Source organism: Dreissena polymorpha, chromosome 1 (assembly GCF_020536995.1).
Source record: "Dreissena polymorpha isolate Duluth1 chromosome 1, UMN_Dpol_1.0, whole genome shotgun sequence".
NCBI lineage: Eukaryota > Metazoa > Mollusca > Bivalvia > Myida > Dreissenidae > Dreissena > Dreissena polymorpha.
In genome coordinates, this window is record NC_068355.1 from 85,484,179 (window position 1) to 85,502,691 (window position 18,513).

Below are 18,513 nucleotides of genomic sequence, written 5' to 3' on the forward strand. Positions count from 1 at the left end.
TAAGTTCAACAATAACTTCAGAAATACAACAGACAAAAACAAAAAAAAAGTTTCATAATTGCTAAACCCGAATATAACAAAAAATTGATAATAATAATACAAATGACCTGTTTCGTAGCCTCGTTCATGCTACTACAGCGGGTATTTCTGGAAAACGTTCTTTGGTTCTCAACAGATAGCGGCGATCTTTTGTATTTACGGGTGCTAGCAACGCAATAGTAGAAGGTTAGTAGAAGGTTTAGCTTGTTTATATTCACAGTTCTCAATACATAGACAGTTGGATATGAGTTCATCAATTACTACAGGCATACTATAGGCAACCTCGAAAATGCTTTATAATCGCTAAAACCGAAAACAACTAAATAAATTATATTAAATATATTTATAACAATAAATATCTTTTAAAATTGTAGTCCGCGTATACCCTGACTTTGAAATAAAGTTTGCAATTTACTTTTCTAAATAAATAAATACAATTAAACAAAAGTTAAACTATTGTGTTGTGTTTTTCACTTGTAAGTTGCATATTCACCGCATGAAATGTGTGTTAGCATTTTCAAACCACACATTAGTGTGAGTAGATAAAAAATATACTACGGGAGAGCACTTCATATGTGTCCTCATATGCCTTGTTATGAGTATCTTTCTTCACTATCAAAATATATCGTATGTCGATATCTCATTTAAACGCAGTTTTCTTTCGACACATTGAAATCACACGTCAATAGCGCCGTCATGCGAAAATGGATCTTATGCGTTTCGGCAAGCATTTTTTAAACCCAACATGAGCTTTTGCGCAATCAGGCCATAGGCGATGCTGTTCGCTATAAAATCACTCAATATATTATATTTCTCCTTACAAGAAGGAGGGATAGCTGGGTTACTTCAGGGCTATTTATATGATGGGCACATATGGAATAAGACCCATTTTCGCATGACGAGGGTCATTACAAATCTCATTGCGAATTGAAAATTCCACATTTAAGAACAATGCTTTTTGATACAAAATTGAATTCAAAATAGCAAACTTGTTAATAATGGCAGTCTATCCACACATTAAGGAATGATTTCCAGACGTGCTGACCAAGTACGGCAAACATTGTGGTATGATTATTAAACAATTTTCTCTTATCGTGACACTATACTGTTTCGCTAATGATTGTTTTCTCATCTTGGAGGCGAAAGTGAAATTCTGCGAGATGGATTGTAACGCGTAATTGTAACAGGGCCACAATTTGTGTCGTTTGAGCATACAGAGAGTAGTCCGGAATTCCTTACACTGAACAGTGCTACATCCTTTGAATTGAGCACATACGCAGTGATGTAGCAAAAATTCAGAGGTTGTATCTCGAATCAGCTTATTAAATATTCGAAAATATTCATGCTTGTCTGTTGGCGTTATGTAAAAGTCACTAAGATGAAAACTGAGTAAAACAGCTACGCCTAAAAGCGCATTAGTGCTCTATACCTATGTTTATGTCAGCGTTGTTGACACCGTGTGAACTGCTCGGGTAACAAGTAAAGCATAAACAGAAATGTTTATATACTTTTATTCCTCCATATACAAGATACGAAGATTATTGTATATTTTGAATTTGTATATGGTGTCAAAAATCAAAAGTTTTGTACACGGAATTTTCATTATGAATTTATATTCTTGGTGAGATACTGTGAAACCATTTATTTTCGTCAGCACGAAATTTCGTCCTTTTTAAAAAAATGACTATTTCGTCAGCACTTAAATTCGTCCATTTCTGGTTTTGAAAAAAAAAGCGTCCCATTTGTTTGTAATACATGTAATATGCGGTTGCGAAAAAAATCGTGCTGGGGAAAGAGGGGTGACACTTGGTAGTCACTTGCAGGAGGTGGGCCTTGTTTGGCATATGCCAATTAACAAGTCTGTTATTTCGGTGATAGTAACTGTCCCTTATTATGTTATGTCATTGACACGTTCTTTGTTATGATTGGCCGATAAGTGCGACTGAATAACCGTTAACGAGTGTTTTAAACAACGAAGCCAATTGCCAATTAGTCTTTTTCCATTACAATCACGGTCAAACTGATAACAATCTTACCTTTATCGGCGCCAATAAGAGAAGGTGCGAACATTATGGGTTATAATTAGCGTAAGCAAATTATTTTTGTTTGTCTTAATGGAACGCTGCATTTATTGATAAACAACAGTATTAAATTTTTAACAAAAAAATAAAAAAAATGTTTTTGCTATAAAATAAAACAGAGGTACGGGTTTTTATGTATATGTACAAAAATAGTAGATGCAGTTAAAACCAAACAACCAAACACAAATCAATATGTTCTTTATTAATTTGTAATAAAAGCGCAGAATATATTTCAGTCAGGTGTTGATCACACATCGTCATATTTAAATTGTGTTTAATAGTATTGTCTTTTATCCGGATTCGCAGTGTGTTGGTTGTATAATCTGCAACACCCCTGAAAAACACAATACACACAATGGGTAATAAAGTTGTTAACAATTAGCGCTAATCAACACTATTATACCTAAACGAAGTCGACACATTCGATACAGCCTTATTGCATTCGCGTTTTACAGGAAATGTCAGTTGTCAGTACACTGTATAATGTACACCCCTTTGTGTTAAAACCGGATTTAACTTGAGTGTGAATAGTCGACTGTTTCATGTTCTTTGTATCAATACCATCCGGGTATCTGTACTATAAGTATACCGGTCTACAAACAAGGTGCCCGCTTCCGCATATGGGTATTCGGACGTTCAAAAAATTGACCTATGGTTTAACGTTCATGCCGTCGAACGAATTTATCAATATTACTCTTTTTTTCACTATTTCTTTACTTGTAAAAAATACTAGTAGCTTATAACTTACCTTGCAATCTTTTTTTTACTCGCATTTTGCGAGTGTGCGAGTGTTAATTTTGAGCCCTGTGTATATGCGTGGATAACGCTGGATTTAAATGCCTCATGCCTACGGTAATTCAGTCTTATTTGTTTCAAATATGGGACATGATTGTTCGTTAGGATCTTGAATTCGTCCATCGGTCGAAGGACGAAAAAGACAAAAATTAATGTCTGACGAATAATAATGGTTTCACAGTAGTTATTTGATATTTAAAAAAATATTCCTTTAATATGACGGTGACTTCAAATTTTCTTTATATTAAGTTCTCATTACCATTTTCATCATACTTTCTATGCTTTCAGAACGTCCAAAAAGCAAATTGTTTTTATTTTGTCTAAGTTATTTCTATGAAATAATAAGGATGATAAAAAGTGCACACAAAACTCGACCCGTGCGCTATGACACACACTTTATAAAGTTGAATGGCGTGTGTTAATTTCAAACTTGCGATTGATTTTGAAAAATGAATTGCGTGTTAAATTATGCAATAGCTAACATCTTCAGTGCCTTCAGCGCTTTGATTTTCATATTTAATGGATTCTCTGCATTAGAGCAGTTGCAAAATGAAACCCATTTATGTCTGGCCTTTTCAATTTCAGAGAAGCATTCCAATCTCCAAAGAACTCTTCTCAATGGCTTTGGTACTAAAGATTTTTTTCCCACTGCATCCTTTAATCTTTTTTTTTTTCATGTACTGAATCTTTTGTAAGCATCCATTTTTAAAGCCTCACCTTTTTTTAAACCAGTCATTTCATGGCGACTTCGAACGATTACAGCCAATCAAATCTGTCTTTTGTCCTTACAGTGAACAGGCTGCAGGATCATGTGACTTTATGGGGTTCACAAATTGATGTTAATGGATGTAAACACACTGATATATAAGTGGTGATTTTTATTTTTCAAATAACTTTTTAAAACAATTTTTCTGAAGAATGTCAACTAATTTAGCAATTATCATAACGACAAAGCATGAGCACGTTACAAAGTCATTAGATTTGTATTGCTGATAACTTGTAAAAAAACAACACTAAGCTGGCGAGTGTTGTTATATAAAGGCACCTGACAAAAATCCTGTGGAAAGCACTGATTAAATGTCTAAGTCTGTTCTGCTCTACCAATTATGTATAATACTGCACTGCACTTTAGTGTTGACCGAACAACACACATATACATGTACAGGTTATCGCATGAAGGAGATTAGCATTATCATGTATATGCCAGTGAATGCCGATATACCATTGGGATACATTTAAGTCAAAATTTGTATATATCATGCAGTTGGATATGATGGTATAATGTCAAGTTAGAATTCATTGTAAGAGGATATACTTGAGGGCATACAAATATGTATGATAAAATATAACTTCCTTCGAGACACAAAGTTAATAGGCAAACACTGAAGGCATACATTTAGGGACACCAGCATTATGTTTATGATTGTATTAAAAGTATGCTGGAATTAGGCTTAGGACCATTGGATTGAAAAAATCACCCTTCCGTAAATTGGGAAATTTATCTTGTTGTTTTTTTTGCTTAGAAATATTATACAATTGAGAATAAAAGTGTTTTACCATTATATTGCATTAGGCTCAACCATACACCAGTGAGTGAAGAGGGAGATGAACTGAATGTTGGTTCTTAAAAAGACAACACAATTTTGTGTTTTAGAAATGTTCAATTTAGAACTTTAAGCAGTCATAAGTTGAAAAAAATAATTGAGATTGGGTGCAGGTAAGAATTTCTGCCCCAAATCTGACCAAAATAAAACATGGTAAATGCATGCATTATATGACAAGGTATTTTAGGTAAACAAGCTGGCCATTTTATGAAGTTATTATCTCACCATGTACAGTGTATTTGAGGATCATTGCGATATCCATGCTTCACTGAATGGTTTAAGACAGTAACTTGAGTAAGCATATTATACAAATTTTCAACTATTAATCAAAGAAAAAAAAAGAAGACAAGCATTGAAGAATTATGAAATTATCTGACAGCACATATGTTCCAGACAGACAAATAAATGGTAAAAGCCTGGCCCACCTGCCCCTCCCCCATTTTTTTAATAACAAAAATGCACAAACAAACAGCCGCTATCTTGAGAATGCAAACAGTTATGTATTGGACTAATTATTACTTCCTGTTTCATTGACGGAACAAACAGTTTTTCGCAGAACACTTTCAGCGTACATGAGTATAAAGACTTTAAAGACTTGATTGTAACAGGATGAAAATTGCTTCCTGTTTTGTTAGGATGTTGCACTCATTAAATGAACATATATGGAAAAAGAAAAAATTGGTCTGATTTCAATTCATAAGCATTTACAGCTTAATTCTGTTTGTCATGCTCTACAGTTCATTTTCATTGCATGTAAGTAAAATTGAAGATGTTGAACGGTTAACAAATCAAATATATATATTAAACTAAGCTAAATTCATGAATAACATAATATGTTCATGTTCTGAGTTGTTCATACAGACTTGTTTTCCCCCAAACTGGCAATAAATTGCTTAAATTTTATCCCACATCCCAAGTTTGAGACATCTCCTGCTTCTACACAGTATAAACAACATTTCTATCCAATGTTCATGTTCATAGCACGAAGAGGCTTGTTTGAACCACAAAAGATACCTGTGCAGTTTGACAGACCAACTAACCATGCAACCAATGTATAGACTTAATACAGAAAACAATTTGCTTTACGCTAATGACAATGAATGTGCTGATTGTGATGGGCAAAATGTCAAAAAGAAACCGCAATTTAATTAATACACCACCTTGGGGACAATAGTTATTTACAAGAGTTCCGCGGTCGGAGATGACCGCATTGAAGCCAGATTTTTGATTTAAATGACAGGAAAGTACCTTTCGTGTTTTTGTCAATGCAATACTTAAAATTACTGAAATATTGTTCAAAGGTCAAAATGAAATGTAAGTACTTTTCAAGGCATGAGCAAACCTTGTGTTATGTTTTGAATGCATGCATATACATGAACAACAATAACATTTAAGGTCACAAATATGAACTTGAATTGACAATTAGGAAAGTTTGGTCATCTACTAGTTCTGGCCAACCTTCATATCAAGTTTGAAGACTCTAGGTCTAAGCATACCAAAGTATTAACAACTTTAACATATTTACATCCAAGGTCACAGTGACCTCGACCTTCAAATGAATGACCTTGAAATGACCAGTGGTCATCTAAGTGTGCTTGCAAACCTTTACGTCAAGTTTGAGATTCTAGGTCCAAGCATACCAAAGTTACAACAATTTTAACATTTTAACATTTAAGTTCACAGTGACCTTGACCTTCAAATGAATGACATTGAAATGAATGACCTTGAAATGACCAGTGGTCATCTAAGTGTGCTTGCAAACCATTACGTCAAGTTTGAGATTCTAGGTCCAAGCATACCAAAGTTATAACAATTTTAACATTTTAACATTGAAGGTCACAGTGACCTTGACCTTCAAATGAATGACATTGAAATGAGCAGTGGTGATCTTCTAGTACTGGCCAACCTTTATGTCAAGTTTGAAGACTCTAGGTACAAGCATACCAAAGTTATAACATGGAATAAGAACTTTAACATTTTTACCTACCAAAGTTATAAGAACTTTAACATTTTTACATTCAAGGTCACAGTGACCTTGACCTTAGAATGAATGACCTTGAAATGACCAGTGGTCATCTAAGTGTGCTTGCAAACCTTCATGTCAAGTTTGAAGACTCTATGTCCAAGCATACCAAAGTTATAACAATTTTAACATTTTAACATTTAAGGTCACAGTGACCTTGACCTTCAAATGAATGACATTGAAATGACCAGTGGTCATCTTCTAGTACTGGCCAATCTTTATTTCAAGTTTGAAGACTCTAGGTACAAGCATACCAAAGTTATAACATGAAATAAGAACTTTAACATTTTTACATTCAAGGTCACAGTGACCTTGACCTTCAAATGAATGACCTTGAAATGTCCAGTGGTTACTTACTAGTTCTGGCCAACCTTCATGTCAAGTTTCAAGACTCTAGGTCCAAGCATACCAAAGTTATAACAACTTTAACATTTTTACATTCAAGGTCACAGTGACCTTGACCTTCAAATGAATGACCTTGAAATGTCCAGTGGTTACTTACTAGTTCTGGCCAACCTTCATGTCAAGTTTCAAGACTCTAGGTCCAAGCATACCAAAGTTATAACAACTTTAACATTTTTATATTGAAGGTCACAGTGACCTTCACCTTCAAATGAATGACCTTGAAATGACCAGTGGTCATCTGTTAATCCTGGCCAACCTTCATGTCAAGTTTGAAGACTCTAGGTCCAAGCATACCAAAGTTATACCATGAAATAAGAACTTTAACATTTTTACATTCAAGGTCACAGTGACCTTTACCTTCAAATGAATGACCTTGAAATGACCAGTGGTTACTAACTAGTTATGGCCAACCTTCATGTCAAGTTTCAAGACTCTAGGTCCAAGCATACCAAAGTTATAACAACTTTAACATTTTTTATATTGAAGGTCACAGTGACCTTGACCTTCAAATGAATGACCTTGAAATGACCAGTGGTCATCTGTTAATCCTGGCCAACCTTCATGTCAAGTTTGAAGACTCTAGGTCCAAGCATACCAAAGTTATACCATGAAATAAGAACTTTAACATTTTCGAGCACGCCGCCACCCCGCCCGCCCGCCCCCCCCGCCCGCCCGACAACATCAATCTATAAGCCGAGATTTTTTCGAAAAAAATCCGGCTAAAAAACACAGATCATGTCATGATAATTGAAGTGCACATGTCATTATGTGGTTTGTGCATGAAAAGCATGATTTTAAGTTGAATGTACTAACCATACATGTATATATGTACTACCCATATTATGGAATATAAATGAAAGCATCACTCTGTCTTGGATAAATACGGAGACAATTACTATGACCATCGCAGCTATTGGCTCATTAAAGGCTGATGAAATCATGACAGGATTTTGTTGACAAAAATATTAATTAACTTATCCACTCAGGTGTCGTGACAGTAAATAAAACAAGGTTAAAACGTGATGCCTAAAAACAAATTCTCTTCGTAAACAGTAGAAAAACAAACTGGCTTAAAAAGCGTAACATTGGGTTGTATTTTCCATCAAAACCGCAAGGAAAAAGTCACTTGCAAACTGACAGGTAACAAGTACATTAAATGATCATTTAACAAGCTTGCTGACAGGTTTCATGACTGGGAGTTTCCCTTGTTAATAACCAATAAATTACATTAATGATAATAATAGTGAAATAAACATATTGTGCTGTACAGTTTTGATCAAATAAATAATGTGAACAAGATATTATATAGGGAATACATGTAATTACTTTTCATAATAGGGAATAATCACTTTTCTTTTTGATACTAATCTTATTTTAGATTGATAGGTTATAAAGATGATACTTGAGTCAGAGTAAGGGTCTGAGTTTCTTAGCAACAATCCATGGCAATCCTTAGGGAATGGTCGAAGCAAAGAAAAATAATTATCTTACGCTATTCTATTAATACAATCAGTTGACGTCTTTATTTAAAAAATACAAGAGAAAATGCTTAATAATATGATATACACCACATAATGTCAAAGCAAGCAACACAATAAACTCGTCATATTGCACACATTTGTTGGACTAGTTTCTCCCACAGGGTCTAATTTTGTATTGCATCAAATCTGATATGATGATTGGATAAATGCTGTTGTTAAAGATTGTTTGTATCTTAAAAGAGGATCGCATAATTATGGTATAATGGAAACTTAAGTCCGGTGGGAACACTGCCATCAAGGATGGTGATCAAGCATTGAAATCTCCCCCATATCTCAAATGTAAGTACTCTTTACAGATCAAATAAATGGTTTCAAACTTTGTTTTGCATGCTTGCATACAATTTGCAAATATAATTTACTAAGTTAAAGGATCAATGTGGCTAGGATCAAAACTGAACATTCATATGAGGCAGTCCCTGGGAAAACAGGGCCTAACGCATGATATTGTGCTGAAAGTATCAAACCAGATTAGCTTATGCAGTCCGTATAGGGTCATCAGGGACAACGCTTTACCCACATGCATCAAACCCGGTTTTCCCATGAGACAGACACATATTACACCTTGGGCTAAACTACCGGAATACAGATAATAAAAAATAAATGATAAATCAGTAATTAATGGAAATTACAGCCTTTATAAATCTTTAATTTCAAACAAATTAATAACTTGAGATAATTTACTATTTAATCATTCATTTAATTACACACTTAACATGTAATAATGATCATAACTAAACAAATACACACATAATGAATTGACTATATGAATAGCATTAGATTCTTAAACCAATTATGTCAGCAATGAACAGAGAAGATGAATACACTACAAAGTCAATTATCAATCATTAGGGGAATGTCCTGAATGTTTGGAGTGTAGGTGTATTCTGTTTTGCATTTTTTATTGTAAAATGTATAAATGGCTAATTCACATACATGTACATGCATTTTGCAGTTAATGTTCAGTTTCAGAGCTCATTGTATTTGTTCACATGCAGACAGTGCACTCTTGGAAAGATATTGACACAATTGTCCTTCCTTTAAAGAGTTGTTGAGATGGCAATGCACGCCGGGTATGCGAATACTTCGTTTACGGATGGCACTTCACTAACAGAGAACAACAAACGCCACGCGCTAGAGGTAAGTTCCTCTGTTTTATTTAAAGTTATATCCTAAAGATTAGTTTTTAAGACAAGACACATGGTCGAGTTGATAAATGGTGTATCCTTTTGTATTGGGTATACACAATTTCACGCAAATTTCACGGAAGAATGGTACAGTTTTGCCCAAAAAATAGAAAATTCGATCGGAAAACAGCATAAACTGAATGAACAGTAAACATTTTAACAAAATAAAACTACTAAGAATTATTGCAAGAAATTGTTTGCTATTCCAGCATGTAGAGTTATCACCGTGCTTCAAATACTGAAATTTTGATAGTATTCAGTGAAATATAAACAAAGATAGTGCATGTTGTAATAGGTGGCATACATAAAGTTGCAGGCACTTTGTTTCCCGATAAAGGGCACTTCAGATTACGGAGACTTTCAACAAAGCGGGCACTCTAATAACTGAGTTTTATCTTCTATCTTAAATGCATTTATTTATATTATGGCTATTCATACGAAACATTTTAAAATATATTTTTCAAAAATCACATTACTATTAATTTATACTATGTTTATTATAATTGCAATTTTCAAATAAGATCATATTTATTATTAAAGGCTCTATAAAGGTGAATATACGTAATTATTTACACATTTTAAAATATTTTTTTCATATTTTATTTATAAAGGTTATCAAAAAACAATATATATATATATGCTATTGGACATAATAATAAAAAAATGAGCAATACAACTTGTTTTGAGCTCAAAATTAAGTGTCCTCCAAGTCAATTGTGTTTACAAACAATCAGTTTATTTACATTGCTGTTTACTCGCGAAAGAGAAAGTGAAAGTGACTCAGATCACCAAAAATATAACGACGACTTTGAACGTTTTCCGTCATCACTCACAAAGTGGGTATTTTCTAAATGGTTAAAACGTTTGTAGTGATCTGATAAGTTACTTTCTGCTGGTAAAAAGTTGTTAAAGTAGAAATAAAATTGAATTTTCTTTCGGCTTTTTTTAGCATATGTCAACGCTCTGAGGCTACACATCACGTTAGATGCAAAAATGTAAACATTTCTTCCAATTATGAAACGGGTTTATCTCCCATAATTCTTGACAACGCTGTACATAAACTGTGTTATTAGCAGTTTTTATGCAAAAGTAATTGAAATTAGGTAAAAATTAGACCAGTTGATATGCATAATAATTGGATTTATGACCTTTATAGAGCCTTTAAATAAATGTGTACGGATAATGCGGATCAACACAATCGTGTTTAATTTTACTTATAGCAGGGCTCTAGATAACGGTAGTGAAGGGGTCTTTATGAGGCAAATACACATTTGTTCTTCATAAAATCCTATGTCGGTTGTGCTTATTTGAATCGCATCATCAAGACGATACTTATGCGTAGCAACACAATTAAAAGAGAATGGTAAAACTCCCTTAATGTTGAGCCCTGATTATAGGGAGCACTTCCCTTTACGCAACGCTAACGTTTGCTCGAAGTGCGATTCACCTGACCCTAAATCACTGTATTGGTTGAGTTTTAAGAATCACGGTTAAAATTAAATCGTAAAAACAACTGATTCTGGAAAAAAGGAATGCGTACATAAAATGTTTAAATGTCATATTATGGAGTCAGTACTTAGTATACACCCACAAACGAAGTTTAGGGTGCTATTTTGGATAGCATGTGTTGTGTTTTTATTAAAAACAAAGACGGATATGCATAATTTTTACACCACTGTCGTGTGATTATATCAACCCCACCCGTTCTTTTATTGCTATTTTCGTTTATTGGCATTGAGCCAAAAAGTTCCAATAGAATTTCGAACCTGCATCGCTGCTGATATTAATCTCTGAGAGGCAGTTTAAGCAGAGTGATTATTCATGACATGCTATCTAATATATAAGTAAATAGCCTTAGTACCTTCATTTGGACATAAAGATAAATGCTTTAGATCAACCGCTTAGAACGTAATTTAAAATATATGGTCATATAGATTTTACTCATTAGACATATCCAATTTGTTTAACATTTATCTTTCACATTTATACCAAATCATAATCATATTTCAAAGGGATAAGAACATGCTTCGGTAATTCTTTTTTTATTTGCGTACTAAGTACATACATTTTTATTTATTGCCTGCTTACTTTAACAGTATTCCACAGCGAATTCTGCATTTTTGATTCACAAAAAACGAGTGTGTTATATCTGGAAAAAAGTGTCTAGATGTCGGGAAACGAAGTGCCATTGTTTTTTAGATGATCGGTAAACGAAGTGCAGATGAAAAATGTGCATGCGACACTTAAAACATTTGAATTTTCTCAAATACATTAGTAAACTGAAATGTAACATGTTGTAACATTACTGGATATATTGATCTTTTATTTCGAATTGTAAGCACGTTCTTGATTTATTTCCAAGTATGTTTATTTTGTTTAAATATGTACTGATCATTCAATTCATGCTGATTATCGATGGACTTTTATCGTTTTTTTTTAAATAATTCACCGTTTTTCGAGAATTTCTTTCTTCGCAATACGAAGTGCTATACCATTAATCACCCAAACAATGTCCTGTGTCTAAAAACCAAATAAACAGAACATAAATACAAACAAGAGTGCCAAACTGTCACAAGATACGCCCGTTCGAGGGTTTTGGACACCATGCTCAATGCTTGAAAGTGTCCTCAAGACCTAGTTATTGACCCGGCATGACCCATATTTGAACTTGACCTAGATATCACTTAGATGTAACATCTGACTAAATTTGGTGAAGATCAGATGAAAACTACTTCAATTAAAGAGCGGACAACATGCTTAATGCTTGAAATGCACTATGTGACCTCGTTTTTGACCCGGCATGACCCATGTTCAAACTTGACCTACATATCATCTAGACACAACTTCTGACCAAATTAGGTGAAGATCAGATGAAAACTACTTCAATTAGAGAGCGGACACCATGCTAAATGCTTGAAATGCACTAAGTAACCTCGTGACCTAGTTTTTGACCCGGCATGACCCATATTTGAACTTGACCTACATATCATCTAGACACAACTTCTGACCAAATTTGGTGAAGATCGGATGAATACAATTTGAATTAGAGTCCGGACAAAGTGGCGCCGTTGAAAATGCACTAATTGACCCTATGACCTAGTTTTTGACCCGGCATGACCCATATTCGAACTTGGCCTATATATCAACTAGATGCAACTGCTGACCAAGTTTGGTGAAGATCGGATGAATACAATTTGAAATAGAGTCCGGACAAAGTGGCCCCTTTGAAAATGCACTTATTGACCCTATGACCTAGTTTTTGACCCGGCATGACCCATATTCGAACTTGGCCTAGATATCAACTAGATGCAACTGCTGACCAAGTTTGGTGAAGATCGGATGAATACAATTTGAAATAGAGTCCGGACAAAGTGGCCCCTTTGAAAATGCACTTATTGACCCTATGACCTAGTTTTTGACCCGGCATGACCCATATTCGAACTTGGCCTAGATATCAACTAGATGCAACTGCTGACCAAGTTTGGTGAAGATCGGATGAATACAATTTGAAATAGAGTCCGGACAAAGTGGCCCCTTTGAAAATGAACTTATTGACCCTATGACCTAGTTTTTGACCCGGCATGACCCATATTCGAACTTGGCCTAGATATCAACTAGATGCAACTGCTGACCAAGTTTGGTGAAGATCGGATGAATACAATTTGAAATAGAGTCCGGACAAAGTGGCCCCTTTGAAAATGCACTTATTGACCCTATGACCTAGTTTTTGACCCGGCATGACCCATATTCGAACTTGGCCTAGATATCAACTAGATGCAACTGCTGACCAAGTTTGGTGAAGATCGGATGAATACAATTTGAATTAGAGTCCGGACAAAGTGATGCCTTCCGCCCGCCGCCCGCCGCCCGCCGCCCGCCCGCCGCCCGCCCGCCGCCCGCCAAGGGGTTTCACATAATACGTCCCGTATTTTATACGGGCGTATAAAAAGCTGAAGAACTCACCTCTCGCGCGTGGCGTTTGTTGTTCTCTGTAAGTGAAGTGCCATCCGTAAACGAAGTATTCGCATACCCGGCGTGCAATGGGGAGGTTTGAAGTTTTTCCTCCATTGGGAAAACATCTTTTACTGTTACTTTATAATGAAGGAAAAATAACTGCTGCAAGCAAGTCATTAAGGCCACGACTTTTATATTTCTTGGTTTACAAAACCGCCGACCCTAATTTTTGGAAAATGGGAAAAAAAATAAAATCGGAAAATCGTCTTTTTTTTAAATATTTTATTCCCGACCGCACTGCAAAACGAGCGAAACGAGAAAAAAAAACGATCCGGTTTGAGTACGGTTGCGAATAAAATCAAGTAAGTACAATCAACGATTGGTTCACATATATTCAATTGCAGAGATCGGGATATTTTTCAATGTGACACATTATGTACCAGTCCTTTTATGGGCACTTCTCAAAATTTATTTCGGGTAAAAATTACAGACAATAAGAAAATCAGCGTCAGTCAAATGTCGACCCCATCAAAATTTATTTCCGTGTCTGTGACGCAACTATATTGTTTAACATGTTAATTATATTAAACAAACCCGATAGTATTTGATAATTAGTATAAATAATCCAATAAAACACTGCCATTATTTACGATATATGTGTTTAGGAATTTTGTAAACACGTCCGCCATAGTTTATAGGAACTGTACAGAAAGTTTGGAAATCGGAACAAATCGGTATATCTCGGAAAATCATTGATAAATGTATTTGTCGTTTCAACGCTTTGGGCCGAGTAATTTCGGCAAATCGGAACTCAACTTGAGTAAAACACTAGCTCAATTAACCGTTAAACTCCGCCTCCGTTCTCTGCAAAAGATTCGAAGGCGGAGCTATGCACGTGCTTTTATTAAATTGGAGGATTGCAATTGAGAACCAAACATACAATTGATTCGGCATGTTGATTGCTAGACAAAGGAAGCCAATTTTTTCGACGCGAAATTTGTCGCTTTATTGCTTCCGACAGAAAGCGGCTTTCCTTTGATGACGTCAAACTGTCAATTCACACAGACTGCACATTTTCGGAAGACTTTAACCGACTCCTTGTTTACAATTCCAGTAAAAAAAAACACTTGCTAACATTAAACTTTGGATTAAATTATCAAAATAAAGCAAAAGCGAAGTTGACAAATATGATTAAATTAATTCGCGTCAGTTCAAATAAGACGTTTTGCGTTGTAAATCAACGAGTTTTCATGACAACAACAACTTTGACAAACATTACCGCGACGACGCATGAATCGATCTACCTCGATTTTTTTTTCATGTACGATCTCATAAGTCGAGTAAGAGCAAACACATACCGGGTAATTTGTGTATGAGTAGTTTATCTTATATAAGATTTATGCAACGGGCATCGCATTGCGTAATGGTGCGCATCCAATTATGGAAATGAAGCGCAGTTTTTCGTTTTAATGGGAGAAGAACGCATGTCATGTAATGCAGTGTTTAAAATTGCCTGATGTTACATAATGTGCTGTTAGGACTCATTTTATTTGAAGATATAGATGTGTTTCATTGCATAATTTGATTTTTTGTCTCTGTGTTTAAGGTTATAAAAGATATGTTGTCTTTGTTCTGATGTTATTAGTATTAACTTTTTTTTCCAATGATGTTTTTTTTTTTTTTTTTTTTTCGACCCCCCGATGGACCATTTTCAAAATAATTTTTGTAAACCAATAAAAAAAAAAGTCGTGGCCTAAGTCACTGTATTTGTGGGATACAACTGCATATATACAGTGAGTGTATTGCCAAGTATAAGAGCTCCATCTGCTTCTCAAGCTACATTATGTGAAACGCAGGCTGTATCTCAACACTACCACCTCATATGAGTCGTGTTCTGAGAAAACTGGGCATAATGCATATGTAAAGTGTTGTCCCAGATTAGCCTGTGCAGTTTGCTTTTATGATATTTTTCGTTTAAATGAAGTCTCAGACTGCACAGGCTAATCTGGGACGACACTTTACACACATGCATTATGCCCAGTTTTCTCAGAACACGACTCATATAATCTTATACTAGACTTCCAGTCAGGGACTAATCTTGTTATATACATGTAGCTGCAATTTCTAGCTATTTATAAGCAACTCACTTGCATCAGAAGTGCAATTGACATCAATTGCCTCAGTGAGAAGAGCATGTAAGAACAAATTTCCTTTCTTGTAAATTAAACATCAACAGGGTTGTTACACCCATGTTTACAACAAATCATGTACAAATCACTTACCCAGAAGATGATGTTGAAGATGATAAGAAGTGGCTTGCAGCATCCTCCACAAAATCCCATCTTGTTGCTTTGCTGAGTTCACAGTTTCTCAAGTTTATCTACAATAATAAACATTATATTTCCTTGAAGAGAAAAAAGTGCTAACAAAAATTACATGTACATTATTTTGATGATTTATTGTGGCTTTTGCATATATATATATATATATATATATATATATATATATATATATATATATATATATATATATATATATATATATATATATATATATATATATATATATATATATATATGTACTTGTAAACTTGTTTTATCTACCAACTTTCCAGCTGTGAGAATGGGCACAGGAATTTACTATTTGTATTGAAGAGAACTATTAACACATCATTGACCAGTCTGAGGGTAGATACATTCTAAATACTGAATTGGGGCAACAAGGCATGCATACCAGGATAACAAACCTCTTGCATACAAAAGGGTTATGTCTTAAAACCTTATTTAACTCAAATGCACATATCATGTTAATGTAACATTATTCATTTGAGTAATTTTATTATTTTCTCCATTTGTGTCTCAGTCATATTTGACTATGTTGGCAATACAATGTACTTTCACAATATGCTATAAGCACTTTTATGGTGTTCAATTAATGATACAGTGCAACAGAATTCAAAGTTCACAACTTTTTCACATGGATAACAAAAGCTTCAGCCTTTCAGTACAGTTACCCTAACCATTCAAAAATTGTAATTATTTTTTCTCATATCATTTTTGGTCTATAATTCATATTTACATTTGTTCTTCACTGATTTGTCAATCCTCAAAGTCTGTTGAGAGTATTTGTTCTTTAGATAACATTCAATTAGTTAATAAAGAAGCCATTTGCAAACAAATTTTAAAAGACTCATTTTGTTGGATGATTAGGAAACAACAGCCAGTTAAATTGCTTGTTTCAAAAATGCTTATAGCTCAATACTTGGATAAGGCCATCCTTAAAAAATTGTTTGTTTGGCATAACCCGACCTAGGTAAATTTGGGTGGGTAGGTAGGTAGGGATTTTATTTTTTTTTAGTAATTTTTTTTTCTGACATTGAACTCCGACATATACCAAACTGAAAGGTTATTATCAAATTAAGCTCCAAGTCTTCTGCCTCATGAAAGGAAATTGGTAAAGATTTTTCTGCACCGTCAGTATCATCGGACGTGTATTCGTATGTCTATTTTTTCTATAAAGAACTTCAAATATAATATAATCAACGAAAAATACTTTATCCACAACGACAGTCCGAAAAATTGTACGCATTTTGCACATGAAATAAAATGTGCCTACCTTGGCGAAATGTTGTTCATGATTTCATGAACACTTCAAGCCAATCAAGAACTGTTCATGAACGGTTCTGAAAAAGTTCCTGAGCTTGGTTCATGAACTTTTGGACATGAACTGTTCTTAAGACACGTTCATGAACTGTTTATGAATTATTGTTGAACATTTCAAAGTTCATGAACAGTTCTTCATCTAACCATAAATACTTAGTGATGAACATTTCATGCACAAGTATTTCTAATGACTTTTCTGAGACAGACTTTGAGGATCCATCATGAATAATTCATGAATTCCTTTGTGCTAGATGTTTCATAAATATTTTTGAAAGTAATATTGAAATGTCTAGCATACTAATCTTGTAGATTTGTGAAACCTGTGAAGTTAGTATGAATATGCATAGTATTTTCACCACTGTAAGTAAGAGTTCTTGACCTGTTCTAGAGAATTTTAAGAACATTTGTACAAGAACTGTTAAAGAACTGCCTTCAGGAACAGTTCAATAACTTTTTAAGGACCTTTCCTGTTCTTGAATTATTCTTAAACTATTCTTGAACACTTTAAGAACTTTTTTGAACAACATGTTGCCTTCTGATGTTCTTAAACAGGTCTACACAATGTTTTTTGAACATATGATGGACTTTTTAAGAATCCAATATGTTCTTAAAAGGATCTGTCATTGTTCTTGGAAGACTTAAAAGACAAGTTTAAGAACGTTTTACGGGCATCTTATTTCAAGAAAAGTTTAAGATGATATCAAGAACTCAAACATGTACATTGCATTGCTGTTTTTACAAAGGAAGAATATTGTGTGCACAGGAAGTTGAAACGGAAGGCACATGGTTAATGTTATATTTGAAAATGTAAGTCTTTAATAAATTACCGGCTGAACTGATCAGCCATTGGTTCCATTTCAAGTTCTTTGGCACTGTAAGTGTAACCATTTCAGGGCAACCATTGATTAGTAAATGATTCTTGAACTGAAAATGAGACTATTCATAATCTTTTCAATACATGAATTATTCATGAACATATAGTGCAAAGTTGTATTATGAAATTTAAAGAGTATTATCAAACCACTTGTATCTCAGTTAAAAGTGTTATATTTAAATTATTGTTATATGTTGCTATCAATATGTTAAGTGCTAATACAAGACTTGTTTCTTCTTAACCTGACCTGTTTGTTGAGCTTTGGTAACACTTATGATAACCTTTGCATAAATTGACAAATTCTTGTTCATGAATAGTTCATGAACACTTCATGCCACCTCAGTTCATGAA

The 18,513-nt window shown here is 34.3% G+C and overlaps 1 protein-coding gene and 1 long non-coding RNA gene across 2 annotated transcripts in view; both read right to left on the reverse strand.

Annotated features, from left to right (window-relative positions):
* Positions 1-18,513, reverse strand: part of LOC127838771 (CD82 antigen-like) — a 56,653-nt gene that overhangs the window by 17,555 nt on the left and 20,585 nt on the right. Inside the window, exon 2 of the mRNA XM_052366764.1 lies at positions 15,909-16,006. Within this exon, the coding sequence (XP_052222724.1) occupies positions 15,909-15,968 (60 nt within the window). The 5' untranslated portion in view covers positions 15,969-16,006. The remainder of the gene's footprint in view (positions 1-15,908; positions 16,007-18,513) is intronic.
* Positions 12,608-13,538, reverse strand: LOC127838832 (uncharacterized). The gene is made up of 2 exons (XR_008029983.1): positions 13,393-13,538; positions 12,608-13,236 (listed from the first exon to the last, which is right to left on the reverse strand). It is a non-coding gene; the product is annotated as an uncharacterized LOC127838832 (long non-coding RNA).